This window comes from Patella vulgata, chromosome 6 (genome assembly GCF_932274485.2).
Source record: "Patella vulgata chromosome 6, xgPatVulg1.2, whole genome shotgun sequence".
Taxonomy (NCBI): Eukaryota; Metazoa; Mollusca; class Gastropoda; family Patellidae; genus Patella; species Patella vulgata.
The window spans coordinates 61,165,640-61,185,398 of record NC_065884.2 but is presented as its reverse complement, the minus strand read 5'-3'; the positions used below and the strand labels follow the sequence as shown (position 1 = coordinate 61,185,398).

General features: G+C 35.3%; 1 protein-coding gene across 1 annotated transcript; it reads left to right on the top strand.

Annotated features, from left to right (window-relative positions):
- Positions 1-1,187: 1,187 nt before the first annotated feature.
- On the top strand, positions 1,188-18,344 carry LOC126824566 (1,5-anhydro-D-fructose reductase). Its single transcript, XM_050553802.2, has 10 exons — positions 1,188-1,393; positions 6,608-6,775; positions 12,882-12,998; positions 13,185-13,262; positions 13,393-13,509; positions 14,600-14,706; positions 15,337-15,418; positions 16,797-16,880; positions 17,358-17,440; positions 18,264-18,344. The coding sequence occupies exons 1-10, from the start codon at positions 1,313-1,315 to the stop codon at positions 18,301-18,303; spliced, it is 957 nt and encodes a 318-aa protein (XP_050409759.1). The 5' UTR covers positions 1,188-1,312; the 3' UTR covers positions 18,304-18,344.
- The last annotated feature ends 1,415 nt before the right edge of the window (positions 18,345-19,759 follow it).

Genomic DNA, 19,759 nt, shown 5'->3' with positions numbered 1-19,759 from the left:
CCTTGGCAGTTGGAATTCGATATAAAAGTAGGCCGTAGCGCCGCTGCCCAGGCAAAATTTCCCTCAAAGCACACTGTATGGCGTATGCCCGTGTTCATTAGCCCAGGTTAGGAGCAGAACAGTAGGACGTTAAACCCCATTTCTTTTGATTTGATTTCTATCACCTTATCTGTTAAAGATACATTATGTAACAGCTGCATCTGCATATTGCAGGTATTTAATTTGGCTTCAAATGTATTATAAATTATTAGACATTTATTCACATGACAAGCCTATAATCAACTCTATAGACCATCGGATGGTCGAGATTTAAATAGATTGAAACAGTTTAAGAATAAATAATCGACACTTAGTACCGTTGCTACGATAATAAACAATCTACGCTACATCTTGTCAAAACTTCAGACATACTTCAAACACCAGTATTTAATTTTCTATTACTTCGCGAGCTCATTAAGCCGTACCGATGTCATCCCTCTCAGTGATTGTAGCGGCCTAGCCAAATATTCACTGCTGATCAGTGTGGCACTTACCAGAAGATCTCGTGACAATCCCGGTGTTGGCTGAAAAAGTACTTCGTTATTTTCCAGCATGTTTAATGTTTTCATAGGACGAAAAGTCGAGGTACTGTATTCACGTTGCCGAGCACTCGATGACAAGTGGACAGAAACGACGCTGCCCCCCCCCCCCCACACACACCCACACACACACACGTTAAACCCTATTTATTTATGGAATATTAAGTTTGTAACGTAGAAGGTATCCTGGTTGTTGTTGCGAATTTGTTCGTTTTAGTAAAACATCTCACGAGAATTAACTTCAGACCCCGAAAACTTGCCATAGGGCGTCACTCCTGACAACGGACAACATATAGTCGTTGGAATGTGACCAAAAAAAAGACATCCCGTGTTTACATTGGCGTGACCGTAAAATATCCCTTGACAGATGGAATTCGATATAGTAGTAGACAATATACCGTTGTACGAACAAAATTTCCCCCATAGCACACTATATGACGCCCGTCTTCATTAACCGAGTCGGAGCAGAAAAGTAGGACATTAAACCCCGTTTCATTTCATTTCAAATTCTCACAGAACGACAAGATATATCATGCGTGCTCGCTTTAAACGTTATCAATGGGTATTGTAAGCCATGCGTGCTCGCTTTAAACGTTATCAATGGGTATTGTAAGTTATACGTTATCTATTTACCATGTTCTTGAATTATAGGTCACCCTGTTAGTTAGCCTACTTTATAGCAGGCATCGTATTACTCCCCTCATTATATACCGGCTATTTATCCATCTTTAAAAATGCCTGTATCTCGTGAATTACAACTGCCGAGTGGTGATAAGATACCTACTGTTGGTTTTGGTACCTGGACAGTGTGGCAAGTAAGTATAATATATATTGAATATGTCACAATCGAGTCAAGAGCATATAACCATAGTAATGAAGACAAATTGTTTTCGGTATAGAGTTCTTTCGTGGTTGCGGGGTTGTTGGGTGGCTGAATGGTTTAATGCGTGCTAGTTAAATCATAAGGTATGTCATTGAGTTAAATGACGTGGTTCGATTCCCCGCTTGTACCCGACAAGTAGTAGGGTCGCCTAATATGATGTCAATGGTGCGGACTGATACTTAAAGCGTATATTGGGTCACGGTAGAGGTCAAGCTCCCAAAGGTCACATTTAAAGAAACACTTAGTTTTTAAGAAATTAAAAATAAACAAAAAAAAAACAAAAAAAAACACTTTTTATTGAATTTCCAACGAGAATACAACGTAGCCCCTCCTCCAGTAGCTGTGTTTTTAAATGAGTTTTTTTTTTAAATAAAAATAATTATTAGACCCCCACGAAAAAAACCCTTTAGTACATCTATTTATTGTTCCTTTTGGACAACCAGATCGTTTGTTGGCGGGATCGCGGGATTAGCACATCAAATTGTTGTTACATGGTGGAAGTAGAAGAACAATTAATTAAGACGCTCTCAAAATATGTGACCATTTTCTCACCATACACGCCCCCCCCCCCCCCATGCACCACCGTGGCTCCTGTTAACAAATGAACATAATCCACACAACATTCTTTATTCTATACATTTTTTATTGGTTCCATATAAAATATGAAATTACGTAATCATTTATAAATATCAAAATAAAAATATATAATTATTTATAAATATTAAAAAAAATATAGGTAAATATATTTATAAATATTAAAATAAAAATATATAATTATCTAAAATATTTAAATAACAATATGTAAATATTTATAAGAAAATTTATAATAATTTTTATATATATTATGTAAATTTAGATGTAAATATTTATAAGAATATTATATATAATTATTTATGTAAATATATGCATATATATATAAATATAAAAATAAAAAATATTATTATTTAGATATATTATGTAAATTTAGATACATTATGTAAATTTAGATATATTATGTAAATTTAGATGTAAATATTTATAAATATAAAAATAATATAATTATTTGTATATATTATTTAAATTAAGATGTTAATAATTATAAATATTAAAATAAATATATTTAAATTTTTATAAATATTAAAATATAAATATTAGAAAAACAAATCTACTAAATACAAATAAATAGTTTTTATATTAATATTAATAGGCTTTAAATATTACTGCTACTGTAAATTTAGATATATTATGTAAATTTAGATACATTATGTAAATTTAGATATATTATGTAAATTTAGATGTAAATATTTATAAATATAAAAATAAAAATAATATAATTATTTATATATATTATTTAAATTAAGATGTTAATAATTATAAATATTAAAATAAATATATTTAAATTTTTATAAATGTTAAAATATAAATATTAGAAAAACAAATCTACTAAATACAAATAAATAGTTTTTATATTAATATTAATAGGCTTTAAATATTACTGCTACTGTCTTGGCTTTGCGATGATTTGTAATCCATGATGTGAAGACACTAGATGTGTCTGACATATATCTACCCCACCCAACTCCCTTCTCGCCCCACCCATATATGCCTGATTAAAGTCTTGCACGCGTGTACACGCAGTCCTTATTGCACGCGTGTACACGCAGTCCTTATTATATCTAAATTGACACTTTATTGAAATATTAAAAATTAGATTTATGTTCCAAATAATGCTCACATCGAATGATGATCTTACAATTCAAATAGTATAATTCATTATTTGAATGTTCTTCGAATATTTGATTTAATTTAAAATCGCGTAAAGTTATTTGAAACTAAATTCCATATCCCAAATATAAGTGTATTAAATTAACAATCATGATTACACGCTCGATAAGGTCTGGCTGTTTATTGATTGAATCTCCACTGATCGTAAATTCTTGTTAAAACTATAAAAATCTGGTGACATGTCTGCCGTCTATCTTTCACTATCTGTCTAGGTTGTTCATTAAGCCTTAACATACCACCAGAATAATCAACAAAACAAACAAAATCAAAGCATGCAAAAATAAAATGAAATGGAGTTAAACGTCCTACTGTTCTGGTCTGACTGGGCTAACAAGTCGGGTCGGGTATGCGCTATACAGTGTGCTATGAAATTCCCCCCGGACAGCGGCGCTACGAGGTACTCTTCTATCAAATTCCAACTGTCAAGGGTTTTGTTTTTACGTGAACGCCAATGCGTACACAGAGCCTCGGCTTTTCCCAATCCCTCTGCCCGGAGTCACTGACAAGGGGGGCAACTCCCTCGATACCAGTCATAACGGTTGATCCCTGTGACAAAGCAACTGCCCACTGGGTAAAAACATGTACCGTTAGCCTCGGCCCGGTAGTTAATTTAACCGAGAACCCGTTCGGTAAATCACTGTAACTGTTGAGGCTCGATCCGCTGTTGGTACAGTCTTGCCTATACATTGACAATTTTCGATTATCAATATCAGTTGTTTTCTGATCGCTTCGACAAATTAAGAATAGATAAAAACAAGAAGATAAATAATAAATTTATAAATGGGTTACTTACTTAAAGCGTCGATTTCTTTATTATCCTCAAAATCAATCTTTAATTTTTTTATTCCATCATTTATCTGTCTATTTTCACCACGAGCCTCGTCAATTATTTCTTCAGTCCATACATCACCATTCTGTAATTCCTTTATTTCAGTATCTATTTCAATCTGTCTAATTTCTTCATGAGCCTCGTCAATTATGTTTCCAGTCCATGGAACAGTAATCTTTAATTCCTTTAATCCTGCACCTATTTCTATCTCTCTATTTTCTCCTTCCTGCCATCTTATTATTTGATTACTATCTTTATCTATTACAACCCATTTATACTCATGTCTTTTACCTCGTTCTAATTCAACACTACATGTAACTGTCCAGTATCCCCACGAGTATTTCACGGCAGTGATGGCGGCATCAGCTTGCCAATTACCTAAACCTGGACCAGATCCAACTACACCAATTCGTTCATTGTAGTTCAGTATATAATGCGTAGTAATATCCACAATGCACCCAGCACGTGAAACAAACGACGATTCTGTATCTCCGTAAACAGTTGAAATGTTCCCTCCATACATTCCAATGTTACCTTTTCGGCTACCTGTGTCTTCTATCTGGAATTCTCTTTTATTGGAAAACGAAAACCAGTTAAAGTAGAAGAAACTTTTGGTGGGAAGTTTCATTATGATTCTCCAAACAAAATTATCATCCATCTTCTTGGCTTCAATCCCTTTATGATAGTTCCAGTTACCAAGTTCCTTTAAAGAACCCACCAACCGCGGTGTATCTCCTTCGAATTTAGGATAATAAGTAACCTCGAATAATACAGGAACTCTCTTCTCAGATAATATTAACGGATCGTTAAAAATATACATTTTTCTCACAGAGAATGAAAAACTATTAAAGATAATTTGTAAAAAGCAGCTGATCTTGAAGATAATTGCAGCGAATGATTGTGACGTCATAATTAACATGTAACGTCATACCGACTGTGATGTATTTTAATTGTGTAGTCTGCTTATTCGCCTATAGTCTGGCGTGTACCATCCCATCTTGCGGCTGACCAGCGGATCCATTCACTTGAATTGATATTTGTTTATTGTTTGCAATGTCTATATTCTCTTTTGTCCGCAGGTTTATCTCGTAGGAGTGTGTGTGTGTGGGGGGGGGGGGGCACGGTGGGTAAGACACTGACTCGCTAGCTCGGAGGTCGGGTGTTCGATCCCGGCATTGGCCGAGAAAATTCATCCAGTTTTTCTGGCGTGGTTCCCCCTTGTCAGTGATGCAGGATAGAGGGCCTGACAAGGACTACTGTCTAGTCATTCAGATGGTACCTATAACCGTAGTTAGGTTGAAATCTGTCATTTCTGAAAGTTTAATAAAATATTGTTGTCAGTACTATTCTTGTTCAGTATCGGTAAATTGGTTAATATTTGTCCGACTCCAACTTTTTACTAGTAAATTAGTTCAAACTCACCCCTACGCGCAAGCGAATTATTGAAATAAAATTGAACCATATGTTAGTCCCGAAATGATCAAGTTTGTGTCGAATGTACGTTACCCCCCCCCCCTCTCTCTCTCTCTCTCTCTCTCTCCCAAACCACACAACTGTATGATTTCTAAAATCTTTCTTTATGCCTTAAATGTTATATAAATTATTAATTAGACATTAATTAACTTACCAAGACCATAATCAACTTGCGATTCCATCGGATGGCTCCGATATTTAGTGAATTTGAATACGCCTTGTGGTTGAAGAAATAACCGTAAAAATGGATAAGATGTTTATTATCGTAACTACAGTAGCAATGTCAATCGAGACTACAGTGTTATACTGTATCGCCGATAACTAGTCAAAGAAGGAAATAATTTGACAGAAACTTTCAACATATTCCCTTTTCATTATCTATTTTTAACTAATATAGCGAGAACTGCCAGCTCTTTATCTAATCTTGCCCTATGCCTCTTTAAATATAGCCCACCGTTTTATTTGGGGTTATGTGCTTGGGTGTGGTGTACACCTTTTAGTAACTAGCCAGGGGCTTGGCTATCCATTAAATTTGGAAATACTGGGGATTTTGGGAACTGGACAATACATTCAGGCGCGGATCCGGGGGGGGGGGGCACTAATGCATGCGGCACTCTGATGATTACCCTTTGCTCCAATGTATGCCCCCCCCCCCCCTCGACTAAATCCAGGATCCGAGCCTGACATTTATGATATGACACCCACCCCAGTCCCCCACTACCACTACTAAATGGCACCCGAAAGCACAGAATACACGACTCGTGTATTGATTTTAAGTTGTTTATTATATCCGAAATATTTGATATTAGGATCCAATATTTTCACGGCATATAACAACATCAATATTGATTGGAATGGACCAATATTGAATATTGATTCATGTTTTTAATTTCTAATCTTATGGAAAATATTATGTTAGAGGTGTAGCTCCTTTAATGACTTCGGTGATTAGACGTACTATCGAAACCACTGGGATCATAATGGTTACTGAATATTTGTGAAATTATAATTAATAGATAGTTCACTTTAGTAAACAGAAGAAACCTGACCATCATATTTTTATTCTACATTTTATTACAGGGTGGCGAGGGCGAGATATATAGAGCTGTTAAAGAAGCTATAAAAGTAGGATATCGCCATATTGACTGTGCCTGGGTTTATAAAAACCAAGAGGAAGTTGGTCAAGCTATTAAAGAAAGTATTGATGAAGGAGCTGTTAAAAGAGACGATTTGTTTGTTACCACTAAGGTAAGCCTTCGGACTGGTACAGAATGTGTCGTTGGCGTGTTTTCGTCATCCAAAATGGGTTTGCACTTCAAAAAATAAGAGAATGGGTGGGAAGGGTGAAATACCTAACATACCACAAATATTTCTCCTAGTTTCAGTTGGTGAATTTACAATTTAAAAAAACCCCATAATATCTTCTTCGGTTCCGGTTTTTTTTTATGGAATGAGACCAGTTATTTGATATTCTCGCTTACGGACATGGACGTAACAGAATTTAGACACATACTTTCCACGTTACAGGCGCCTGTGCTTCATGCCTCGTTTAGAAGTTCGTGCATGGATAGGCGTTGTACGCACAGATCTACTAGAGGCCTCTTCAGCCAGTGAGAGTTCTGTCTTTGTCAGTCATTGATTCAAATAAACAGAATATCACTCGTGTTCATTCTTGGGTTCTAAAGTGGCTAAACCTATCTGTTAAGGCCAGCTCAATTTTGGTCAAGGTCGCTGAGATGTAAATAAGGTAAGGGCATGCGATTGCTGGCGAGATTGTAGGTTAGGGTTAGAGGTGCATTAGGGCTAGCTCCAGGTTTAGGGTCAGGGCTGGGATTAGCGCTAGCCCTGTTTACAACTTTTGACCTGTGATGAAAAATTGAGCTGGCCTTATCATTTAGCGCTAACCAAACTGCCCACACTTCACATAAACGCAGCCTGGAACAGCAGTATTGGGATTTTTATTGACTGTTAGGTTCACTTGTTATGAGTTTGAAGAACATAATGATTGCATAATGTCAATGGACTCAGTACGCCTGTCGAGATCGGTCTAAGAAACGGAATAATCGTGTCGTTTGTCCTCGATAAAGACACGACAAAAATTCGGTGTAACAGCCGCTACCGCTACCGTGTGACACGGTGAGACTCGGATGTCTATTTACTTGCAGGGTTTTAAGTTCTGCCTTTTTGAATTTATTAATTATAAACTAGTATAGTAGCTGTATACTTTCAACTTTCACCGCAATAATCGATATAAAATAAAGCAATCCTCTCGGAATATCGTAGGTAGACTCAAAATATGGATGATTAAAAGATACCCATTCTTGTGAACGTTAACAAACGTGTATTATACATATTAAACCATTTTTTAAAATTTTATTATGGATAATTGCCCATGTCCATTAAAATTATCCTTTTTCCGTCTCCAAAAATGTAGCACCATGAGCCTTCTATCTGGCGTGGAGAGCTTCTATGGGAAACCGGTCGCCACATCCTACGTACGACCCATGCATCTTTTCTTACTACATAGTTCTGTAGCCTTGTGATCGTCTAGGATTTGTCTCTAGCTGTCTTTACTTCTGCTTCACGTTTTGTATTTACTTCTTCCAGTTTCTTAAGAAGTTTGTCATACCAGGTATAATAATGCATAGTTCGCTTCTACATTTTATATAGCATATAACTGAATACAGGTATACAAGCATAGCACAAATTACAATACTATATAGCTAAAACCACTTCTCCACCCTATCCAGCCTCTCGGCTGTCTAGGAACTCAGATGTACCCTCGATCTCTGGAATCTAATGCAAGTCTGACTTACAGGGTTCCCCGGTTTCTTTTAAAGGTAAATGAATATCATGCACCATAAAGCGTGATCATGGCCCTGAACTTGTGTAATTAACAAAATGATTGGTTACTTTAAATCAAATGATGCAATTAGAATAATTCCACTCACGTGTAATTCTGGTGGTAAATGAGTGATATATGTTTTCGATAAATAACTCTTTTTTATGTGTCAACTGTCAATTACAGACTAAGTTGATTTAGTGCACACTATATATGTGAATATGTTTGAAATTACTAACTTGCCAAAGATATTAATTAATGAAATATAAAGGCATCTTATTTCAAGAGCAAAAATTCCAGCAATATTATTACATTCGTCCCTTCCTTTAAGACTTTTTGCTCGGTATTGGGTAAAAGATCCCTTGAATCCTTTACAATAATCATACCAACATCTGTAGAATTATATAACTATTCATAAATGTAGCAGAAATCTAGAAAATCAACATATATCACCTCCCCCACTTGCAAGATTTATGCTAAATGAACAGGTAGGAGACTCTTAAAAACTTCTATGTGCTAAACCCTATAATTATTCAGGCAACAGGCAAATATCAATGATACTATACTATATAACAAAACTGTGAAAACACAGACACACATAATCAAAAATCAAAAATCAAAAGTTGCATGCAAAAGTTCTCCAAAAAGTTCATCACTGTAAAATCCTATGAAAATTCACTAAGCCTAAACACAGAAAACACAAATTGTCTTTTTTAAATCTTCAAGTGCCCTAATTTCAAAACACTATAACACATCACGTAATATTTATAAAGTTCAGGTTTCACTTTAAATTCTGTCTCAGGAAATGTCAATTTGGTAAACTGGTAAACCATTTCTTCTTCTTGGATGTGTATTGGTCTGTTTCAGCTACCATAGTATCAAGTTGAAACTTTCTTTTTTTCTTCTAAGTATGATTGGTTTGTACAATTTTATCCGTCAATCAAACATGTCATTGCCATCAGACCAAGAACTAACTATTACTATTTTTTTTTTAAAAAACTTTATGTTGCTATTAGTCTAACGTTATTATTAATATATTATTTCGAAAACGTATTAGCAAATCTTACTGTAATTAAAATTAAACTTTATTTAAGTATTAATAAACTTTGATGTGTCCCTTTAATTAGAAATTTTCAAACTAAGTTTGACCTCTTGACCTGAACTGAGTAATGGACAATTTTAGAATTACGTTTATGTTTTATAATTTCCGTTTCTGTTTTAGAATTCCTACACTGTTATTTTATTTTTCACCGCCAGTAATGTGACCTTTTTGACCTAATCATTTACAATTTTGTATTTCGTTTTTTTTTTTACAAACCTTCCACTATTACATAAACATTCCCTTTATTATTACATTAGCCAGGATGACACACAGATATGGCCACTATCCGAATGACATCCCATTTTATCCTACAGTAGGACGTTAAAGCCCATTTTATTTAATTTATCTACAACTATGTTGAATGACATCCCATTTTATCCTACAGTAGGACGTTAAAGCCCATTTTATTTAATTTATCTACAACTATGTTGAGAGAAAATGGCCGTACGCTCCGTTCAATCAGAACACAGTCCATATTTATATAATCATGACAATCAGAATATACACCCAGCTTTTAATCACACATATAATTTCACTCACTAACCACTGAAGTCAAGCGACTTTTACACACATCAAATTTAACACAGTGTTAGAACCTATTGTTTATAATAATTCGACCTCATGTCAAATTACACATTCTAATCCTCTCGTGTCGACAGCTTAAAGCAATTAGCAGTATATACTAAACGTTAATATTACGTTTCTAAAGCAAAAATTTAATTACATAAAATTATATACGGACAAAATTTACCGTATTCCTCCACTTTTCTAAAAAGTGTCGTATTCTTAACTTTAACCTCCTATAAAACTCGTATTAATGACTTTGCGATAATCTCACAATTTAACGAGCCTTTAATTTTAGTTTTTCCCCAGGAAAACTATAACCAACATCCCTAGATTAACCATATGGGATTTTCAACATAACCTAACATTTTAAACAAAAGTTAAATTACAACAACTCTAAGGCCTGGACTAAGGGCCCTAAAATTATATAGTGTACGAAACAACAAAAAACACAAATTAACGAATCACAGTTGAAACACGGCCAACTAGGAAACTAGAGTTAATCACTCACAAATTTCATCCTGAGCTCTGCCGTCGTTGTCACTGCGATCCGGAGACAACATTAGTTCCTTATTTTATTCCCTATTCCGTTTCCTTATTATATATTAGTTATATCAAAACATTTTTTTTTAAAACCTACTCCCTAAACTTTAACTTTAATTTTACTACAGGTCATGATAACCCGATAATATACACACCTAACCAGTGATATTATATTGTTTAATAAACCTTTCAATCTTAACTTATGAATGACTGTAATTTATTCTCTATACAGTTAAATTTTAAATATTTAGTTTCTTATCAGATTTTAACTTTAAATTAATATTATTTGGTCTTTAAACAAATTTAACACATTTAATTTTCCAAACAAAATGTATTTACCCAATTTTTCGAATATCTTCACCAGATTTTTTTTTTCCACCAGAACTTTTCCTCTGTTGCTGGATTGTACAGATCTTTTTTTCTTCTTAACGTCTTCAAATATGTATTCTTCTTCTAAAGTGACTTCTTACCCCAAAGGTCGAAACTCCGTTACGGCAACCAAATGGAATATGTAAGACTATGCAGTGCTATGCAGTGCTATGCAGTCACTGGTTAGATGTGGAAAATATTACGGGAGAACTCCCCACATCCAACGTGTGATGCATACTCTCTTTTCTTCTAATCTTCTTCCAAATTTTCTGCTTACCCTAAAGGTCGAAACTGTCGCGGGAACCAAATAGAATATGTAGCACCATGAGCCTTCTGTCTGGCGTGGAGAGCGTCTATGGGAAACCGGTCGCCACATCCTACGTACGACCCATGCATCTTTTCTTACTACATATTTCTGTAGCCTTGTGATCGTCTAGGATTTGTCTCTAGCTGTCTTTACTTCTGCTTCACGTTGTGTATTTACGTCTTCCAGTTTCTTAAGACGTTTGTCATACCAGGTATAATAATGCATAGTTCGCTTCTACATTTTATATAACATATAACTGAATACAGGTATACAAGCATAGCACAAATTACAATACTATATAGCTAAAACCACTTCTCCACCCTATGCAGTCTCTCGGCTGTCTAGGAACTCAGATGTACCCTCGATCTCTGGAATCTAATGCAAGTCTGACTTACAGGGTTCCCCGGTTTCTTTTAAAGGTAAATGAATATCATGCACCATAAAGCGTGATCATGGCCCTGAACTTGTGTAATTAACAAAATGACTGGTTACTTTAAATCAAATGATGCAATTAGAATAATTCCACTCACGTGTAATTCTGGTGGTAAATGAGTGACATATGTTTTCGATAAATAACTCTTTTTTATGAGTCAACTGTCAATTACAGACTAAGTTGATTTAGTGCACACTATATATGTGAATATGTTTGAAATTACTAACTTGCCAAAGATATTAATTAATGAAATATAAAGGCATCTTATTTCAAGAGCAAAAATTCCAGCAATATTATTACAAAAATTGTCACGGACAAATAAACGCAAAAATAACGACCGGACTACGAAATCTAAATTCAATTTTATTATCTTTATAAAATTAATGATTGGATGGAGGTCATAGCTAACAACAAAACAAACCCGTTTTTAGATTACTCACTTCCAAACATGTTATATGCATAAACTGGGTTTATAATAAGTAATGGGCATTTGTAAAAAGGACACTCTATGCGTGATGACCGGATATCAGATAACTACCATCTTATATGAATTATGTCCCCCTACAATACCCACAATCTATTGTGACTACATCTTACGGTAAGAATGTACGATTTTTAAGCAAAATTAAAAATCATACTCCGCCTTAAACATGCGTTATGCAAGAGCTAAATCTGATTATTGCAAGTCTTAATTTAGGCTTCAGATGTTATAGAAATTATAAATTAGACCAAAATCAACTCTGTAGACCCACGGATGGCTCGGCTACAGCTCGGATTTAAATAGGATTTCACTAATTGATTAAATCAGATAAGGGGTAACCTGATGAAAATACGTCTGTTAGATCGAGGCTAAATGATAGAGTGTACTTAGCGAGGCCGCTGTAAAGCGTTTCCGTATGCCATTGAAAACTTTACTTGATAATCGAGATATGTAGGTGGAGTTAACGCCTGTCAATCAAACGATCAGCGAAGGTGAAGACACAATTCGCTACCATTTCTAGGCAAATATTCCAACGATGATAACTATGTTCAGAATAAAGTAATTTGACTGAATTTTTCAATATATTCTTCTTTCTTCATCTACTTTTGAACTGTTATAGCAAGAATGGCCAACTCTCTATAAAAATCTCCCATAATGTATCTTTAAATGAATCTACTGCAGTATTTAAAATTGACACTACTTTCATTTAAAAGGTTTGGGACACAGCACATCGTCGTGATGCCGTAAAGGAAAACTTGAAGCAATCTTTGGTTCAACTTGGATTAAGTTATGTCAACCTCCTTTTAGTTCATTATCCAGTTTCTTTTAAGGTAACATGTTTTGTGCTTTTTAAAACTCTTTAAATATATCTCATTTCTATCTATTAACATCTAAGTTGTTTACTGTACTAGATTACTATCTAAAGAACCCTTTTCAACCTTTATGTTTGTTAAATTTAAAAAAGGGGAATGTTTATTACCCTTCTGGCACGCTGATTGTTTTTTTTTTATTTTCAGGACGGAGACGATCCTTTTCCTAAAGATAACGATGGCAACATTATATTTGCATACCATGACATTGTAGATACGTGGAAGGTAAGCTAATTCATAACATTATTAGATAACTTTTTAATCAATACACGTGTAATTAGTGCTCAGACATTTGTTTCGATTTATATATTTGCACATGTTTGTGGGGGTTTTTTTTATATATATTTACTTAAAGGGAATGGAAGATTGTGTAGATGCTGATCTAGCTAGAAATATCGGATTATCTAATTTTAATCATTTACAAGTACAGAGAATTATTGATGCTTCAAGAATACGACCATCTGTTATACAGGTTACTATAAGTATTGTTTATTTGTAGAACAAGTACATTTAATACCAATCTGATTAAAATACAGATGAATATTTCGTTTCGTTTTTTATACTTTCGATGGCCTACACTACAAGAAGATCTGACCGGTTGTAGTAAAAGGCCGTGTCAGGTGTCATATGAACGGCTTTTGATCCAATGAGGTCAGACATTGATAAATCCATCAGCGTTGACGTTTCTGGAGGTTTACCCTTAATTCCGTGCATCGCACGCCAAGAAGTCGCCGTAACAGATAGTTTCATTGGCTAATCCCTCACGCTACCCAGAACGCAGGTTATATAACAACTTCAGATCCTAGTGTAGTAAAGACAAATAAAACAAAATTTTGAACTATAACAGACGAAACGAAATAGGATCTGTGTTTTAGTCAGGTTGATTTAATTCAAAATATGAAAAGAAATGGTGTTTAACGTCACACTGTGTTTTATCCATCCAGGCTAATGAAGGCGGGTATATGATATACAGTGTGCTAGGATATAAATTTGGTCCGGATGATGGCGCAACAGCCTGTCCATAATTTGATTTTAAAGTAAAAGGGGGGTCGTTATCATGTTGCCAGGGGTATACACGCTTTTGTCCCTTTCGAACACTAAACTTTCCCGTCCTGCATCAGTAACCTGGCAGGAAGATCCGACGCAATTCCATCGGTATGCCAACACTGGAATATATAGAAACAAGGAACCTTGTTCAAGAAAACCTCAAATTTAGGCATGCAGTCTTTTCACTGAAGAAGAGCTCAAATTTGTGCTATGTTTGTAGTGCCCAGCCAATGAACCTCCAGTATTCTTAAAATATTTTAGCTTAAATCTCCAAAAATAAGACCCAGGCTGTAAACGAAACTAAATAATTGGTAGAGATAATTCCACCCTTTAATAAAATGCCATCATTATGTCATTTTCTCACGTTATCCAACCACTGTTTAAACAAAGTTATTTACTCCAATGCGTCATTTTTTTTAAAATACTTCCATTTTGCTGGTCATACAAAACAAACAAATCTATTTGTTGATTGGAACAATTATTAATTTTCATAGGAAAATATCTTTTTTTTACAGTTGGAAATTAACCCACTATTTTCAAACAGTCAGTTGGTTGAATATTGCCAGAAAAGGAATATACATGTAACAGCCTACGCTCCTCTTGGTGCCCCTAATAGGCCATGGTAAGATATAATAGTTACACCTTCTCTTGGTGTTCCTAATAGACCATGGTACGATATAATAGTTACACCTTCTCTTGGTGTTCCTAATAGGCCATTTTAAGATATAATAGTTACACCTTCTCTTGGTGCGCCTAATAGACCATGGTAAGATATAGTTACACCTTCGCTTGGTGTTCCTAATAGACCCTGGTAATATGTAATAGTTACACCTTCCCTTGGTGTTCCTAAAATGCCATGGTATAATTATGTAATAGCTCCCCCCTTCTTGGTGCTCCTAATAGACCCTGGTAATATGTAATAGTTACACCTTCCCTTGGTGTTCCTAATAGACCATGGTATATATAATAGCTACACCTTTCTTGGTGCTCCTAATAGACCCTGGTAATATGTAATAGTTACACCTTTTCTTGCTGCTACTTCCGAACCATGATATAATACTAATACACACTGGTGATATAATAGTTACACCTTGTCTTGGTGTTCCTAATAGACTATGTATTAATAGATAATTGAAAAAATGAAATGAAATGGGATTTAACGGATTATTGAAAAAAAACACATTAATTATCCTACTTCCGCACTTGACAGTGATTAGGTAGTCAGTGGCTTTTATTTTATTTAATATTTTAGGAAGACTAAAGATGAACCTGATTTGTTAGAAGAACCAGTCGTTAAGCAGTTAGCCTCGGCGAAAGGAAAAACACCTGCTCAGGTATAGGATATAACTTTAATCAAAATATACCACACTAGTCCCGTCTACGACGCCCAGTCCTTTTGACATGAAAAATTGGGAATACACATGTTTTAAGTATTATTGTATGGGTTGCACACGGGCTTGAACAAAAACGTCCACTCGGCACAAACCAGGTCATTTTGGGACTAACATATGGTTCAAATTTATTTCCATTATTCGCTTGCGCGTAGCGGTCTTTAGCAGTGGAAGGAAACGGAAGACCCGGAGAAAACCTACGAGGTTGGACAGGCGGCCCTACTCTTAGTCACGTACAACCGGGGAATCGAAACCACGCCAGTTGACTCAATGACAGACCTTATGATACAACGCGTTCGCGCTAACCATTCGGTCACCCAACCCCTGGCTTGAACAAACGTAGGTCAGACGAGACAAGTGTTGCTTTGAGTCTTATTCAAATTTAATTCGATTTATACTCTTCAAAAACCTAGGGGATATTGAAATGCAAATACATATGCAGGTTGTGATATGATAAACGGTCATGGACACTTGACATGCTTTGAGAGTATGTTCACAGATGAAGAACTTATCGCCCCAACAGAACCACTGGGCTGCATGTGCGACACGCAATAACGCCATACACTTGGGAGGGGTTCATTTTCAAATTTTACACTTCAAGGAAGGGTTGATGAAAACTGCCGCGTGCTGGTTTATCCTATCCATGTTTGCTTTCCTATCGGTTCTAGCATAAGATTTACTGTTTAGTGTATCTTTGCTTTTGTGTGTTACGTTTAATTTGATTTGATCGGGAGACGTGTTCGTCGACGTCAACGTCAACCGACAACGCTGCAAGAATTGACCATGGCACTGCAAGAGGAGTGGGCCAGATTGCCCCAAATCGTGATTGGACGGTTGATTAGGAGCATGCCACGACGAATTGCTGAATGTCTGAGGATTGGTGGGGCAATTACTCATTATTAAGACAAAAACAAATAACGTCCATTTTCATTTTTGACAGTGTATCTATTTGCGAGTGAAATGGGGTCGTCAGATAAGCCGCCGATATGAACTGTTTATGTTCATGTGTATAGGCAATTGGTCTGTTATTAACATACACTGGTTACCTCTAATAAAAACAGCCGTTTTGTATTGTTTCTGAATATCCCCTACTTTTTTTAAAAGTATATATCTTTATTGTACGAATTGTCTGTCTCTTATGAGATGATATTGATATTTAGAGCTAGCGCGTATTATGGGGCCTGACAAGCCCCTCGTTTATTTTTAAATCCAGAAGAAGTATGGAAAGAGAAGAAAGGTATTTTTTTTAAATACGCGATATAAAACTATTTTATGTTATAGAATTAAAAATATAACAGGCTTATTGATATTTCTTTTACAGATTGTTTTAAGATGTCTACTGCAACGGGGCATTATTATCATTCCCAAAAGCTCGACGCCCGCTCGAATTAAAGAAAATTTCGAGGCAAGTTTTAATTGGTAGTGCACGTAAAAGTTCCTATTATTATTTTAGTTGCGGTTTAATCCTTTTATTATTTTAGTTATGGGGTTAATCATTTTATTATTGTTGTTATGGGGTTAAATCTTTTATTATTGTAGTTATGGGGTTAATCATTTTATTATTGTAGTTATAGGGTTAAATCTTTTATTATTTTAGTGATGGGGTTAAACATTTTGTTATTGTAGTTATGGGGTTACATATTTTATTATTTTAGTCATGGGGTTAATCATTTTGTTATTGTAGTTATGGGGTTAAATCTTTTATTATTTTAGTTATGGGGTTAATCATTTTATTATTGTAGTTATGGGGTTAAATCTTTTATTATTTTAGTGATGGTGTTAATCATTTTGTTATTTTAGTTATGGGGTTAACGCTTTTATTATTTTAATTGTTGTATTTTATATAAAAGACAGATTTATTATTATTTTATTATTATTTTAGTTATTTGACACTGAATTAAATGACGATGAGATGAAGCAAATGGCGGCATTAGACCGAAATTTAAGAGTTTATATAGAGCCGATGTAAGAGTAAACTTTTCTTACTATCTTTTCTTTTTGTCTTTAAAACCAACTAATATATTCTTTATACGAGTATTCAACACAATTCATGTTTATGATCCTGAAATTCGATGATTCAACAAAATTCAACCTCCACGTTTCGTTTGGATGCTTACTATTTGAGATTCAACGGAAATGAAATGGGGTTTAACGTCCTACTGTTCTACTCCGAACTGGGCAAATGAAGACGGGCATACGCCATACAGTGTGCTATGAGGGAAATTTTGCCCGGACGGCGAAACTACGGCCAACTCTTATATCGAATTCCAACTGTCAAGAGCTCGTTTACGTGCACGCCAATGTGTACACGGGACCTCGGTTTTTCGTCCCATTCGAACGACTAGACAGCTGTCCTTTTTCAGGCCCTCCGACCTGCATCACTGACAAGGGGAAACCACGCCGGAAAATCTGAATGAACTTTCTCTGCCAATTCAGGGATTGAACACCCGACCTCCAGGCTAGCGAGCCAGCGTCTTACCCACTAAACCACCGTGGCCCCGAGATTCAACGGGATCCTCGTGTGCTAGACAAGGTTCCATTGGCACATCCAAAGACATGATTGATGCTTGTGATGGAATTATGTTGGACCTTTGACGTTTCGTAAATAGCCCTACTCCCCACCAACCCACACCCGCCAGAAGGGCCTAGATGAGCATTTTACATGTCAAAAATCTGTTCCATCCTTTCCTTTTGATGAATTGATCTGTCACTGGTAATCATTCTACTCGATGTATTTAAAGATACTAATGGAACTTATCACTGAATGTTGTCTTGTTGTTTATTTCAGAGCTGCCAATCATCCGGAATATCCCTTTAACGATTTCTGAGATCAAATATATTGATGCAATAAAATAGATTTCACCATTTCACGATTTTTATTGTTTGTTGTACACGATATAATACTTAAATAAAATAATGTGTATATATTTGAATAAATTACAAATGAGTTACTTCCCTTGCTTGTCAGACCGACCTGCTATTAATTTAACTCACCTAATAATGGTTAGGAAATGAAATGAAGACGATCATATGTCATAGGAGGGACATTTTGCCTGAAAACAGTGTTTCAACCTACCCTTCTTTGAACTGTCACATGTGCTTTAATGTACAGCTGATGACCAGGGCCCGATTCCTAGAAAATTCTTAAGCACGTTCTTGTGCTTAGATTTAAGTAGACTTTGCATTTAAGTAAACTTACCTTTATTTTGTGTTCCCAGAAAATTCTTAACAATGTTCATGTGCTTAGATTTTAAGTAGACTTCATTGTAAGCACAAGAACGTTATTATGCGTTCCAAGAAAAAACTTCGTTCTTAAACATAGTCAATCTAAGCACAAGTCCCAAGCAAGGTATACGGCTTGCTTACCAACCTTAAGTCTGTTTCTGCTTCAAACAGATGGCTGACCGTAGAGTTATTCGACGGCATTTCCGACACCTTTTGATACCAAAGAGACAATTACAAGACAGAGAAAATCCTTCTCCAGAAGAAATTTCAAATTAAGAATACTATAGAAAATTTCGCTTCTAGGCCTACCCTGAAACCATTTTATTTATTTGCCAATTAGTAAACAATAGGCTGCAAATACACAGGCTACTTTAAGATCAGGCACTCTCACAATTAATCAGTTAGTTTGTATGTGTCTGCGTTTTTTTTATCTTGTCTCACATTTTATATGTGTATAGCCTAGGGGACATGGCAAATGCATCTAAATCAACCATATATATATATAACGTCAATGAAGCAGGCGACAAATTTATGACGTTTCGCATACCAAAGTTGTTTTTATGACGTTAAAGAGCATCATAGTCTCAGTTTATGGTAAACTTTACCAGTCACAATGTGCTTAGACTTATACTTGACTTGTGCTTACATAAGAATGGTCTTGAGAATTTTCTAGGGACGGTATTTTTATAAGATTCTTACGTAAGAAAAAGTGAAGCATGACTTTGTGCTTACTTTAAGAATTTCCTAGGAACCGGGCCCAGGGTAGTATCACATTATGGATCTGTAACCTGTTGACCAGTAGAGGGTCACATTATGGATTTGTAAGCTGGTGACCAGGTTAGTTTCACGTTATTGATTTGTATATAAGCTTATGACAAGATCTACTGTTTATTTTGCGCTATGATCGTGTCACATAGCACGAACTACGATAGCTACAGCGTTTATATGGCTGCTTCTTACTATGACGGGGGGATTTGGGTAAAAAGTCAGTGCTATGTTGTTAGTGATTTTACATCTCCAATGTTGCAAACGTTGAATGTTACGTCGCCATATGCCATC

What these genes read in the sequence shown, in the direction of transcription:
- LOC126824566 (XM_050553802.2), top strand. Translation starts at nt 1,313, where the DNA reads ATGCCTGTATCTCGTGAATTACAACTGCCGAGTGGTGATAAGATACCT. An exon ending in GAATTAAAGAAAATTTCGAG is followed by an intron (nt 16,881 to 17,357) that starts GCAAGTTTTAAT and finishes TTATTATTTTAG; the next exon opens with TTATTTGACACTGAATTAAA. An exon ending in AGAGTTTATATAGAGCCGAT is followed by an intron (nt 17,441 to 18,263) that starts GTAAGAGTAAAC and finishes TGTTTATTTCAG; the next exon opens with AGCTGCCAATCATCCGGAAT.